This window comes from Chaetodon trifascialis, chromosome 10 (assembly GCF_039877785.1).
Source record: "Chaetodon trifascialis isolate fChaTrf1 chromosome 10, fChaTrf1.hap1, whole genome shotgun sequence".
NCBI classification, from domain to species: domain Eukaryota; kingdom Metazoa; phylum Chordata; class Actinopteri; order Chaetodontiformes; family Chaetodontidae; genus Chaetodon; species Chaetodon trifascialis.
In genome coordinates, this window is record NC_092065.1 from 20,789,551 (window position 1) to 20,804,270 (window position 14,720).

Here is a 14,720-nt window from a genome sequence, read left to right on the forward strand (position 1 = left end):
CCTGCTGCAGCAGGGAATAGCTGCTCTGTAGCACAGCAGCTAAATTCCTCCCCTCTGCCTCCGACCCCTCGGCTGACCCCGTGTGACCCCGCTGTAACTGTCCCTCTATTGTGGGAGCAGCAGATGATCGATTACCACCTAAGAACATCCATCTAAATAAATGAATTCACAAACACACTCCAGAAGCATTAATACCAAACGGCTGTGAACATTAGCGGGGCAGAAAAATATGCTAATGAGCAGATTTGTGTTTGCGATCCTGGACCAGCACCCCTGAAAGCAGCCTTCAGTTCTCATCCCAACAGATGAATCCAGCCTCTCTTTTCTAATGCGCAAGGAACAACCCTGATCTTGAACTTCAAGGCTTCAAGAACTTTATTTTTCCATGCTCAACAATTACAGTGAGGGGTCAGCAGTAAAATTCTTCGATCCCTCCAACCGTCCTCTTACAGACGTGTATAAAACAAAAACAGCATATAGAAAAATCACTTAAGTGGAACAAAATCTAACCAGGATCTCAGATAAATGAAGGCAGGAGCTAATATATAGGATTCAAATATATATATTATCAAATAAAATATAAAATATAACACTGTGGCAGCCATGTGGGAAAGAGTTAAATGTTTTAACTGTAATGTAAACAGACTGTGTATTATAGTAAAAGAGTAACAGGTACGGGTTAATACATGGCCTATAAATACACTGAGATGTAAACAGTGACCACATAAGTCAGCAGGTGGAGCAAATACAGTAGAATATATATGTACAGTACAAGTGTAGCAGAACTGTCGGTAGGGTAGGGTAAAACCAACAAAATGTGAATGTCAATATAAGGGCTACACACTGGGGCAGTGAGAGGTTGAAAACCATCCGCCAGCTGATCTGCACACACCCTGAAAGCTTGGCCAAACATGCCATCAGGTCCAGGTGCCTTGAGTGGATTAGTCGTGCTGAAGGACCGGCATCTGCCCCAGATATCAAGAGTGGACAGGAGCCCTGAGCCTTTTCTACCTCTACTTGTTCTCAAAGCCTGCGCAGAGGGAGAGATGCAGACATCATCTCAGCACTGCTGTCTTCTGCTGTAGTCTGTCACTACGTTTACATGCAGTCAATAACCCTTTCATAACCGGAATATCAGCAATAACCCGGTTGTGCACGGCCATGTAAACACCAATAACCCTTCTGAAAAAACGGAATATGACCCCTGGGTTACTCCTTTTCTAACCTGAGTTTTTGGTCATGTATACGCCTATCAGAATATCCCCATCGAAAGGAACATTAATTTGTGTTCTGCGCATGTTCTATTCACAAGGAATCTTGGTCTTTTGAGTGCAGGTAGCGTGGGTATGGATGGCACAGCTCCGGCTCCATTTCCTGTTTCTTCACATTCTCGCCTTCCATGGATGAAGAAAGTGAGACAGAAGTGTCAAGTATCAAGTGTTAAGTACTGGTGGTGGGTCGGCACCAGCCCCGGGCTGTTCATTATCCGCTGTGCTGCTGCTGTTGTTGTTGTTTTTAGATACAGGAAGAAGAAGCTGAAATGACACGCATTGCGTCATGACGTTCTCCGTGCGTCGACACGCCCATGCGTCGCTGTTTTGATCGGGATATCCCAATTGATTACCCCTGTTCCGAATGTTTCAGAAACCGGAATATTGACCATAACTCGAATATTGACTGCATGTAAACGTAGTGAGTGACAGATGTCTGTTCAGACCACATGTTCCTGGAGTTGGAGGCCTGGTTCGATCAGTTTGTCCCTGTACAGCTTCTGGACAGCACTGATAGCTCTCTGCACTGAGTAGCTGGATCGATGGATTTCCTGTATTCGGCTCAGGGACATCCCCGTTAACCCAGGGCTTCTGATTGGGAACATTTGTATAGCAGTCTTGGTACAACATCACTGATGCATTTGCCAATGTAGTCAATGACCACATCCCTGTATGTATCAGTACTGTTGTCCTGAAACAGATACCACTCCACAGTGCTACAGCAGAGGCAGAGTTTGACTGGCCGGAACAGAGCTGAATGGTCCATATCACTGGTGTGTCTTGCTTGAGTTTCAGCCTCAGGCAGGCAAAAGCAGATCTGAAATGGCTGGGGCAACTTAGGGTCTTACTGTTTGTTGTGGTGAGAAAGTGCTGTCCACCCATGATTTGATGAGCAAAAGTTGTTCTCTATCATATTATAAAATACATACTATATATGCACAAACAAACATAAAACAGCTGTTTCTTTGTTAGCATGTTTAAATGTTTGACTCTTCTTCTCAGAGGCAGCCAACTTCCAAAGCATCACAATGAATTTACTTAAATAACTTGTGCATCGCCAGGCGATGCATGATGTTCTGAGTGTGAGTGAGCACAACTTTAATTCACAGAGGCAGGTACACTGAGCGCACAGTGCGAGTTCTAACCCAGCTGTGTAATCTGTAAGGATAGTGAGAGGTTCAGCACAAATTGAAAATGAGCAGCTCTATAAACTCTCTGGCCTTCGACACGGAAAGATAGCATCTAAAAAATGCGCAAGCGGTTTAGCCCTGCTATGAGTGTGACTCCATGGATGGCAATGCAAGTCTGTTCGTTGGCCAATCACTTTGGCCCAGACTGAAATATGTCTTGGATTGATTCCCATGAAATTCTGCACAAACATTAATGGAGGATGAATCCTACTGAATTTGTGGCTTTGAGTGAAATGTCTTCACAACTCCAGGATAGATTGCCATGAAATGTTCATGTTCCTCTCAGGATGGATTGAAATCACTTCTGTGATCCTGTGAATTTTCATCCAGCGCCACCATCAGGTCAAAATTTCAAACTGTCAGATCATTTCATTTACCTGCATTAGCCTCAGCTTAGCCTTGAGTTTATTTAGAAATTTTAGCATGCTAGCACACTGAATTACAATGATGGACATTATACCTGCTAAGCACTGGCATGTTAGCACTATCACTGTGAGCATGGAGCATGCTGACATTAACGTTTAGCTCAAAGCATCCACTCAACACACAACAGATACACTCCTATTCAGATCAATCCAGCTGGCTGCACAGGCTGCTTTAAATATATTATATGCACCCAAAGGATATCTAACACTTGAAGTCATTTTACATGCCCAACTACAGCAATTGTGCTATGAAAATGCAGATAACCTACAGTCCAATTAATATGGTGCCTAGATGCATCCTCTGTACAAACAGACATATATAAGTCTTGTTGAAACAAAAGTTACCACATTAACAGTTTTACTACCACTAAATAAGTGAACAGGGCAGGGGTGGGAAATGTTCCTAGGGTGAGGGACTACAGCTGCATGTCTTTGGCGAGGTGTTTGATGTCAGATGGTAGCGATGGTGCTGATGATGATGATGATGATGATGATGATGATGATGATGATGCTACTCACAGCTGGTTTTTCAGGTTTGGGTCAGCTGATCTTGAGCAGAACTGAGACTTTGTGAGAGTCAGTTTAGAAAAGAGCTGCTCTCAGCAGCAGGTCGTTGCTTTGCGGCTCAATGACTTCATGTTGCAGGCTGTCAGGCACATCAGCTGGTTCAACATCAAACAGCAAATATGTTCAGCTCCTTTTCTTTACTTTCATGTCCTGAAACCTCTCACCAAGAACCTGAAGAAGTCAAAAAAAGGATTTTATTCTTCCACAGTAGTAGTAGTCCTTTCCGGTTTCACTTGCCACAGCTTCAATTTCCCTTCAATAGATTTCACACTTGAAAGCAGAGAGCTGAGAAGCTGCTGGAGATTGAGGTTCAGCTTCTTGGAAATGTCCACGATGAAGGCCATATTCCACACTGTCCGTGTGAATGTGGTGTGTGAAAGCTGCTTGTGGGCATCCAAACTCCACCTAAAACTTTATCCAAGCGTATTTGTCCTCACGGCTCATCCAGTGAGATTAGCCTCTTTCGTCACTGCAAACTCGTTCCTATAAACTACGAAACACTGGCTTGCCTTTTCTTTCAACAAAAAAAATACTGTTTGTTCATTGCTCTTGGAAAGCACGACACTCTGCAGATACTAATGTTTTGCAGACAGGTGCCATGATGCATTGATGTGGTATCCACCGCTATGTGTGCGTTGCACCGATGGACCAGTATCTTATTTTATTTATAATTTAAAAAAGGTTATTGCTTTTTTGTTTTTATGAACTGCCTTGTGGGCCCGATTAAATGTTGTTGTGGCCCAGAAGCCAGAGGTTTCCCACTCCTGGTTTGGGGCATAGACACAACCTGTAGGTGCTTAGGGTCCTAATATTTACTTTCAAGACTAGGCTATTCAGCATTTTTGTCTTGGCCAATATGGAAAGATTATCCAGAGCTCTGAAATCATAGTTAATATTTTTTAGGTTTCTGAGGGTGAGACTTCAAGGATTCCCACAGTGTTTGAGACAGTGACTACAGCTCTGCCGCCCTTGAAACACTGCACCTCTGCCTCTACTTGTCACACTGACATTGCCATAACTCTACGCGTTACATTAACGCTCAGCTTGGATTTCCATCCATCCATCCATCCATTTTCTATACCGCGTATCCCTTTCGGGGTTGCGGGAGCTTGGATTTCCTTGTTCTCATTTGCACATTTGTGAACATTTGATTTTTCGTACTGTATCTCTGCCAGCTGTACTGCTCTTTTTATTCTGTGTATATATATTTATATTGTTATATTTTTTACTTTTTAATAGTTTAATTTTAGAGATCTGTCATGCACCAACATCACCAACACAAATTCCTTGCGTGTGTAAAATCGTACTTGGCCATAAAGCTTTTTCTGATTCTGATTCTGAGAACCTCTCCTAATGAGCAGCGGGACAACATTAAACAGCTAAGGTCACATATTAATGAATTAAGCACCTTTTTAAATTCTCATCAATAACTTCATTGTTAATGACATGAGGTGCATTAGGATTAGTGCATGTGAAACAAATGCCATTCAAACTTTGGAGGCACTGACTAAACAAGCTGAACCTTGAAATTCAAGTATGAGCCAAGAGAGGCTCCAAGAGAATTGCAATCTACCACAATTAGAGAAAACAACAACAAACAGACGATGCTTTGCGGGGAACAAGGACACACTCCCTCATGCTTGAAAAGCAGAGCATAACAAAATGAGCTGAGCAGAATCCACAGTCTGTACTGATGCTCATCTTCAGCCATTTCTTCATGTGTTTAAAGAAAATGAACTCTAAAGAAGACTAAAAACAGCAAAAAGCACAGACATGCCATCATGCTGAAATAACATTATCTTCTCGATTGCTCATGAAAAAGACTTAAACAATCACCACAGAGACACAATATGATGCAGCTTGATGTGAAACAGATAAATCGAATGTGACATCTCGAGTCGACGTGGCCGCAATTACATTTTTGAAGTCAATGTTGCAGAACGTAAACATTATCTTAAGACTTGAAGTTGATTTGAAGCATAGCACTCGGTGTACTCACAGCTCCAGTCTGCAGCCAGTCTATGAGAGCTTGCGCTGTGTCTGGAGGGAGCTGTGCTCGGAGGCTCTCTCTCCCCTCCTGGTTGGGTTGGAGCTCCAAGGCAAGTTTGAGGTCCTCAGCTAACTGAACGACCTGCAGCGGACCAGCGCTGACAGGAGAACCCAGGTCATACATGCTGTTCGAAAACTCCACCGCCGCGGCTTTGGAACCTGGAGGGTGCGTGGAAGAGGAGAGCTGTGATGAATACCTACCACAGAAAGATTATTAACACCAAAATAAAAGCGTGAAGCGTGACTGCAATACAAATCCATTAGCAGCAGCCACCAGCCATTTTACAAGATGTCCTAGAATGGAGCTCTGAATACTTGGAAAGCAGGATTTAATCAGAGCCATACATCCTCCTGAAGGTTTCCAAAATGTCCATGTGTCACCTGGATCACTTCCCTGACACACACACACACACACACACACACACACACACACGCACACACACACACACACGCACGCACGCACGCACGCACGCACGCACACACATCTGGATGCACTAAAATAACTGCGACTCTGAAAAACAGCCACACATTACAGCACTTCCAAACAAAATTAATAAAGAGCACATGATGAAACAACCTTCGCTTGAATAACTCTGTACAACAGAGCCTGAGAGTGAGCGAAGAGCTGGAAGCTGAGGCTTCATGTACATGAACAAAATAAAGAAACAGATCACTTCTGATCTATGCGGCCTAATAGTCCACAGAAATGTTACACAGCTGTTTATCCTTCTGCAGAATGTGGGATGCAGGATAGGCACAGAGTGATTGTTAAAGGATGGAGCATGAACAGCGACAGAGGGACATTGTGCACTAACTCACCGCTGCATTTACTACACACTGTATTCACAAATAACTTAAGGCTGGTTAGGGAGAAGCGAACATGAACAGAGAAACAGATCATGAATCCATTCCCCCATTCATCTCTCCATCCATCCATGCAGGGTTCAGTGTATCAGGGCACACAGAGGAAAGTATTATTCACTCTCTCTGGCCTGAAAAATTCCAGTATCCAATGGGAAGCTTAAAACCTGCTTATAGAAATAAATTACAGCTCAAGGATCATTGATTTATTTTCGTAATACACTGCTGCAATGCCATTATAACACAGTAATACACTACTTTTGATTACCTCTGCCTGCCCACGCTGTCTGAGCTGTAACTACCACAAATGCACCCCCACTTCTGTGGACCACTCTGAACTGTGGGCAGGGCTTAATGGCAAAAACCAGGTCTAAGTCTTGTTATCCAGTGGGGAGCTTTCACTCGTATTCCCGCAAGATGCTCGACCAGAGAGAAAAGAAATGTTGGTCATGGAATGCAATATGACCAACATATCTAAATTCTGTTGATAAGTGTCTCTAATATCCTTGTTAGCGATTGGCTGATGTTATCGCTAATGGGATTTTTAATGTATTTCTATTTGTGGTCACTGAGAGCCGGAACAGCAAACTCCGAGCACTCGATGAGGTCAGCGTGTTCTGGGCAAACAGCAGCGACTTGATGAGCTTCAGATGCAACAGTAGCACCTGTAAACCTTCTTTAGTCCAATTGTGCTGTATGGTTTGTGATCAGGTGGTGATTTTTCACATTTCTGGTAACCGTCACAGAAAATGTTGCAATGTTGAATATCCCAAAACCTCGAGTGTCTGCCTCCCTCTTCTTTTCTTTGTCACGTTGCTCTGCTCGACCTTTGTCTTCCCACATTCTGTCAGTGCAGCACATTAAACATTTACCCCACCAGTTAAATCTTATTGGCCAAGGTTGAACTGGCTGCAGCAAACATGACCCCAGTTACGCACACGCAAGCACGCACACACACACAAACTTGAGAATATGTCACTATTGATAGATCTTAGTAGTGAGACAGTCAGACACGCTGCTTTCACATGTATTCTGTTAATGATTCATTTCACAAATGACACGTGACATCATCACAGTTGTCTATACATACAAGGACGTTCAGGTAGTTGGCTTTAGCTAATGACATTAGCTCTTTGGTGCATAAAAATGGAGGTACAGTACAAGCAGATATGGACATATTTACGCATATTTATGGCAGTAAGAGAAAGAGCAGCTACTCTGGGCTGATCAGACGAGGATATCCACACAGCAGGTTCCTACTGCATCAAAACCCTGTTTTCACAGTGACTATTTTTACTGTGTCATCCCTGTTTTGTTTAGTTTGGCAAAGTTTTAGTCCCGCGTAATGTCTAACCAGACCAACGTGTTCTGTTGAACAGTTCAACTCACTGACCGAGCAGATGACAGTGTTACCTGCCCTGCGCTCTCTGTGGCAGCATTACTCTGCAGCAGAGAGAAGCCGGTTTGTGAACCAGTGTTGTTTTTGGCGGCCGGTTTTAATTTTAGTCTTGGTCTAGTCTTTGTGTCGAGCTGTCATTTTAGTTTTGATTAGTTTTAGTCACGTTCATGCTCTTTTTCTCTTTTTAGTCTAGTCAAGTTTCAGTCGACTAAAAGTCTGAGCATTTTAGTCTTATTTTAGTCAGAATTATCAATGACTATTTTCATGTAGTTTTAGTCAACGAAAACTGATGACATTTTCGTTTAGTTTTAGTCTCTGAAAATTCTATTTTAGTCTCTTTTTAGTAATGCATTTCTATTTAACCCAGTCAATATAGTATAAGTACCAAGTAGAATATAATGAAAGTGTTTCCAAATGTCGTTTCTTCTTTGTCTCCCAAAGACGAACCCCGGCTGGCCGGCCATCGGTCCCGTTCTCTGTGTCAGTTGTCTGTTGTTAATGCTAACCTACCGCAGCTGCATCTTCTAAATCAGCGTTTCTCAATTCCGGTCCTCGGGCCCCACTGCCCCGCATGTTTTAGATGTTACCTGCTCCAACACACCTGATTCAAATGAGTGGCTCGTTATCAGGCCACTGCAGAGCTGGATGACGAGCTGATCATTTGAATCAGGTGTGGTGGAGGAGGGAAACATCTAAAACATGCAGGGCAGGGGGGCCCGAGGACCAGAATTGAGAAACGCTGCTCTAAATAATGCCGCGAGTGGGGATTTCCTGCGACTGCGCAGTGCAACCTGATGCAGCCCCTGAAGTGAGACACGGGAAACAGAAATACTGCAAAATAATAATAACGCGACCAAAGGAGATGAAATAACATTCTAACATTTCGTCTCGTCTCATTTTAGTCAACGAAAATGAAGAGACATTTTAGCAGAGTTTTTATTTTGTAAACCACATTTAGCCTCATTTTTATTCGTCGACAATATTGCATTATATATTTATTTCTAGTTACCGTCACATGACCAGCATCTCGTCTGGTTTTCGTCACGTGATAAAGGTTCGTTGACGACGATATTTAGTCATAGTTTTCGTTGACGAAAGCAACACTACTGTGAACAGATATCGGTTGCTGGGATAACTCAATATGAGTGCACAGAACGGGCCTGGAAGTTGCAGCTGAGCTGGTGAGATCATGCGACTTCCACTCGCCCACGGCATCTCACTCGAGGTGCTACAACCAGCACGGGCAAGTTCCCAAAATGAAGACCACACATTTGCAGTAACTCCCACGATGTCACACGGTGACACTGCTGCTTCGTAGCTCTGACCTGCTATGATGTCATCCATCTGCTCCAGCGCCGCCTCCAGCATGTGACTGGCCTCGGTTTCCATGGTGATGGTGGGAAGCATCAGATCTCAGGTGCTCTGATGTTCTGTTGAAAGAGAGAAAATTGGGTTTATTAGCAGCTTATTGTACGTTGTCTTCTTAAACACAGTGTAGTATGTAAAGTATGGCTTGATCCCTGGCGCCTTCTGTCCACATGCCGAAGTGTCCTTGGGCAAGATGCTGAACCCCAAGTTGCTCCCCATGTTGTGTCATCGGTGTGTGAGTGTACCTCTGAATGGGTGAATGTGGTATGTGTTGTAAAGCGCTTTGAGTCGTCAAATTAGACTAAAAAAGCACATATAAATGCAGTCCATTTACCATTCACATCTAATCTGTATTGGAATATTTGCTGCAGCTGGAAAAAGACAGAATTATAATGTTTAATTATCATCATTATTAAACATCACATCACAGGATCTTTCATGGATAATGTTTATCTTGGTACATAATAATCTCTGATGTTTCTTTTTTTAATGGAGGTACATTTAATTAAAAGAGCAACAAGAATTTATTTTACAGCAGAAGGTAATAAAACAACTGTAAAATACTAAGAGAGTGAGGAAATGAGTGTTGATCAATACCAATGGCTCAATGATGGCTTAAAAGGATGAGAAGGAATTTAACTGTTGCTGCAATTTCCACTGTTCGCCAACAGAGGTCCAAAAAGTTCAAAGTTTTCCAAGTTAGGTTATTTGCTACGTTTTGAGGGTTTCCCCACTGATACCATATTTCCTGTTTATTTTCTCCTAAGCATAAACCCATACATGTACTCCTGTCTTTGAAAAGCGCCGCTGCAGGCAATAATACAGTCACCAGGAGCGATTACGTACACACAGCCTCACGAAACGCACACATGGAGACATTTTTAATTCCTCGAAGCAGGATTGACTTTTCATCCATCATCGCCGCCTCCGGCTGCCCCTCCAGCTCCTGCCTTGTTTCCAGCGTTTCGCCGCGCCCATCCTCCCTCCTGTCACCCCGTCTTTGCTTGGCACTCATCCCTTCTGTCATCTCTCCTTCAAGGCGTTCATCCCTCTGTCATGCTGTCATGCTGACTTACAGACAAACAGACATCAACATGCAGGAATCAAAGGGAAGGACAGTGATGTAATCCGCTGATGCCTCGGGAGCATGAAGCGCCCTACAGAGCAGCCTAATGCTCATCTACATTAGCGCTAACTTTCACAGCCACAACTCATCGTGACAGCTGACAGTGGCAATCTGTACAAAACACAGTCAATGGACTTACAGTAACATGCTGTCATGTTACAGCTGCGGCGCCATCACAATCCCATTTTTTAGTCAAAGCACGTGTCTGCTGCCACGGTGCATGTGCGTGTGCATACGCAGATGTGTGCGTCTGAAAAAAAGCATGCTAATTTTATTGCTAATAATTCTAAACGGCTGCTTATTAGTCATGTTGAGACAGAGGGTGACAGCACCATGCAGACACTGCGACAGACCGGCTCTGTTCAACTGAGTTGACCTCAACAGGACAATAATGCCTTTGTCTGTGTGTGTGTGCCTGTGAGAAAGGCAGAGTGTGTGTATTGTGTATGCAAGGAAACTGTTGGGTTTTCATGACTGTGTGTTCACTGTGTGTATACAAGGTGCTGATATAGAGACTACTGTCCTGCTCCAGCGCACAGTTGACAAGTCAAACTGTAATAACGCTGTCCACTGTCCCTCATTTTCCACAATCTGTACAACTGCTATGTGTGCGGAAACGAGCTTGTGGGAAAGCGAGTGAGAGACAGAGTTGTGAGGGTGTGTCTGTGTGTGTGTCTGTGTGTGTGATGTTCTCTGGATCTCCTCGCGGTCTCAGATTAAATCTCGGTAAAGAATCTTCTAATGAATAAAACTGTTTCAGGGGCAAATTTTATGATGAAAATGTTTCGAGCTTTCTTCAGCCATATAATATTTCAGTTGAGAAAAGGATGTTTGCAACAGAGACATGAAAAACTGCCCTTTTTATCTCTTTTTAACTGAGATTTGTACGGTGGCCCTGAGAGCTCAATAAGAAGGGCTGCCATGTCAGCATGTTGATAGTGTAATGACAACTGGATACCACATCAAGGAGTACTTGGTATTGATCAGCGCATCACACTGTACTGCAGTCTTACGTGTTTATATACACAGTTTATTAAGTAATTCAAACATCCAGCTTCCAGTTCCTCTATGCCAACGAGAATTCTGTTGGCCTCCTGGACAGTCTGCACATCTGCTATGACCACTGGATGTAAGCCCATCCCTCGCAATAATTAGCCAAAATGTAAATACCCTCACATCAAATCAGTAGGGGAAACATTCTTGCAACAAAAGGTCAAAGTTCAGACTTTGAAACTCTCAAACCCAGCGCACAGAGCAGTGTGTGCATGTCACAGTCCACTCTTATGGATCTTAGGGAGTTGTTTTCTTGTGACAAATCATATCAGTATCTTGAGAAATCAGCCTTTTGCAATCTTAAGATAAAATTATTTGATTATTTAAAATCTTTTTGTTGTGGATTACACTCTAAATAATAATTACACACTAAATAATGAGTCATTGTTTTCACTGTATGCAGACAGGTATTTATGGAAAATCTGCGTTAAAATGAAGGACAGGATCATCTCATGAGCTTAAATCACATTCTCTGAGCTCGCTCTGGTCTTCATGTGTGGTAGAAAGATGTTGAAACTAACACGCCTTTTCCCAGGACGAGACGCTCAGTCCAGAAAAACGAGTTTGTCAAACATGACGACGTGTGTCCTGCTACACCTTACAGCTACACCCGCCTCACTGTTGACACATGTCTCCCCTGAGTGAAAAGGCGAGCTGGCTCTCTGCACAATCTGGACGCTTCACCAACAATGAAAAAACGTCACCAGGCTCTGATAGGACATATCCAGTCCTGAAATGTTCACAGCTGGGAGCTCTGGATAGTGGCAAGAATGGTGTGGATCGCTGTTTTTAGCAGACAGCACATACATTTCTCTGTGTGCGGACGGTGCAGACGGTGAAGAAAGTCAAATGGCTCCAACTGAATCAATTAAACACGTGAATCAATCTGAAATCAACACGATTTGCTGCTTTTCAACATGTCATCCAAACAAGCCGGTCAACTGTGTTTCTATGTTGATGGAGCGGTTTACTGACAACAAAGCATGATGGATCAGCACCTTTCTGCACACACACACAGACACACACACACACATACACACACACACATACCCTGTGCAAACACCTACCGCCTGCTGCTCTGAGAGGATTCAGCTACTAACTAAAAGGTCCTCAAATCCAGCAGTCTGCAGTCTTTTTACTTCCAGATATCATCACTAGGGCCTTGTCTGGTGAGAACCGGCAGGCTTCAGAAAAACATCTTCCACTCAAACAGAAAATAACCACTGATGCTTCACCTGTCAGACGCCAATACAGAATCTAGCTTCCACTGCTGGTAACTAGGTGTGGGAATGGTTCAGTCTGCCAGCCACTGTCTCAACATGAAGACGGCCTGTGATGAAACATCTGCTCGTGCATGTATGCAAACGATCTTATCGAGAGCTCTTTCCCATGTACTGCCCCTGTGTGTGAGAGCAGAGAACAAAGCAATGTGTCGGCTTCCTTTATGCCTCCTCTCTCCTCCAGTCTCAGTCCAACAGAACTGCACAGAGTTCCACGTATGATGGAGAGAGACGGGGAGGAGACGGAGGTGAGTGGAGAGGGGAGCTGATTAGGCAGCGAGTGCGTCTGTGTGCTCAGCTGCCCACAGCTTACAGCAAACGCCCATCCACAAGCTGCGGCTATCTCGCTGTCTGTGAGCCGAGCGGCTCTGCTGCTATCAGCCTCATGATTAGTTCCATCAGGAGCATCACCAGGCCTCAGTGCATTAGTGTCATCCAGCACTGCTCTTCATTACTGCTCAGCACCGCTCCTGCCGCTCTGCAAATCCACAAGCTGACAAACATCTGAGGTTTAAAGCCATGTACATAAAAAACTTTAGTAAACAACTCCTCTATTCATTACACACTTCTGCTGCAGAGCCCGCAGTCATCCTCATTGATTTGCCAATTGCTGTCTCTGCATGGACCCGCGCCATTTCGGTTGTCTCATCAAAACAGTATTAGCAACCCTGATTCATGGTTCACATTTCAAAACAAAAGCGACTGCAGGCATATGAGGACAGTGGACACGAGCAAAACAAAGCAATTATCCATTCCATCCATCCATTTTCTATACTGACTATCCCTTTTCAGGGTTGCAGGGGGGCCGGAGCCTATCCCAGATGTCAATGGGTGAGAGGCGGGGTACACCCTGGACCAGTTGCCAGTGGATTGCAGGGCAACATATAGAGACCAACAACCATTCACACTCACACTCACACCTAAGGACAATTTAGAGTCACCAATTAACCTAGTGAGCATGTTTTTTGGTCTGTGGGAGGAAGCCGGAGTGCTCGCAGAGAACCCACGCATGCACGGGAAGAACATGCAAACTTCACACAGAAAAGGCCCCGCCCAACCCGGGGATCGAACCAGCGACCTTCTTGCTGTGAAGGCATACGCACTACCTGCTGCCCACAAAGCAATTATAAGAAACAGAAAAAAAAATGTAATAAAATATGCAACGGTGTGTCAGTCCTCGTCTCTGGGCAGGACTTAAGAAAAGCATACAGAGCAGACTGACTTGAGTAAAAAAATTTCACAATTGTATTACCAAAGCAGTGCAGACTTATTTCAGAGCTAGTCTGGCGTCTTCTTGCAGCATTTTGCACAATGTGCAGACGAGCCGCAGCTTGTCGGCCGTGGCAAATTAAAGTGAGGTTTTGCAGTGGACCTTTTTCACTGCAGAGAATTGGCCCCCGTACAGCAGGAACAGCACAGGTGTAACCAATAACATTAATGATGCCTCAGTTTCATTAAGTGTAATCCGCTAAGCCAGCGTGCACAATAGCAGAACCGTGCAAGTGGCTCATCTAAATGGAATGCAGGCGTTAATAATGTTATTAATTACACCTGAGATTTTCCTGCTGTGACATATCAAAATGAGTAAGGTGTGTTGTCATGGCTGCAGTCTATGGCTGTCTGTAACAGTGAGAGCTCAGGACAGTGTGTTACAGTTTATGGTGTGCAGTAAACAGAATTCATACAGCTTTTAAGACAATCGTTCAGTTAATCACAACTTATTATCCCTATAAAGTTGTTCAGGCTAATGTCTGAGCCAGCCTATCTGCGATTTACACCTTTAATATTCAGACCAGTTTAGTGTTCACCACTTCCTGGGAAGAATGTTTGCTGCTAAACGCTCCACTGTGTTCACCAGCTAGTCGCTAACTCTGGGTTTGTCAGAGCTTTCCCTCAGTGTGCCTGAGGGGAACTGCAAAAAGTCATAATTTTTTTATAGGTTTTGTCACTATAAAAAAACACTTTCACATTACAGGTAGTCATTTGATCCACTGTAAGTCTAAAAATACTGATTAACACAGCTTTAAATTCCAGATGTGGTCCCGATCAAAACATTTTTGACCACGTTAGGTTGCAAGTTTCAAGGCAACATTTCCTTCACAGCAGCTTAAGACTGATGTATACAGCTAAA

The 14,720-nt window shown here is 43.7% G+C and overlaps 1 protein-coding gene across 3 annotated transcripts in view; it reads right to left on the minus strand.

Annotated features, from left to right (window-relative positions):
- Positions 1-14,720, minus strand: part of ppfibp2b (PPFIA binding protein 2b) — a 78,550-nt gene that overhangs the window by 48,985 nt on the left and 14,845 nt on the right. For all 3 annotated transcript variants that reach the window (XM_070971952.1, XM_070971950.1, XM_070971953.1), the window contains exons 2-3: positions 9,088-9,192; positions 5,453-5,661 (exon numbers count right to left, since the gene is read on the minus strand). In XM_070971952.1, the coding sequence (XP_070828053.1) occupies positions 5,453-5,661; positions 9,088-9,169 (291 nt within the window). In that variant the 5' untranslated portion in view covers positions 9,170-9,192. The remainder of the gene's footprint in view (positions 1-5,452; positions 5,662-9,087; positions 9,193-14,720) is intronic.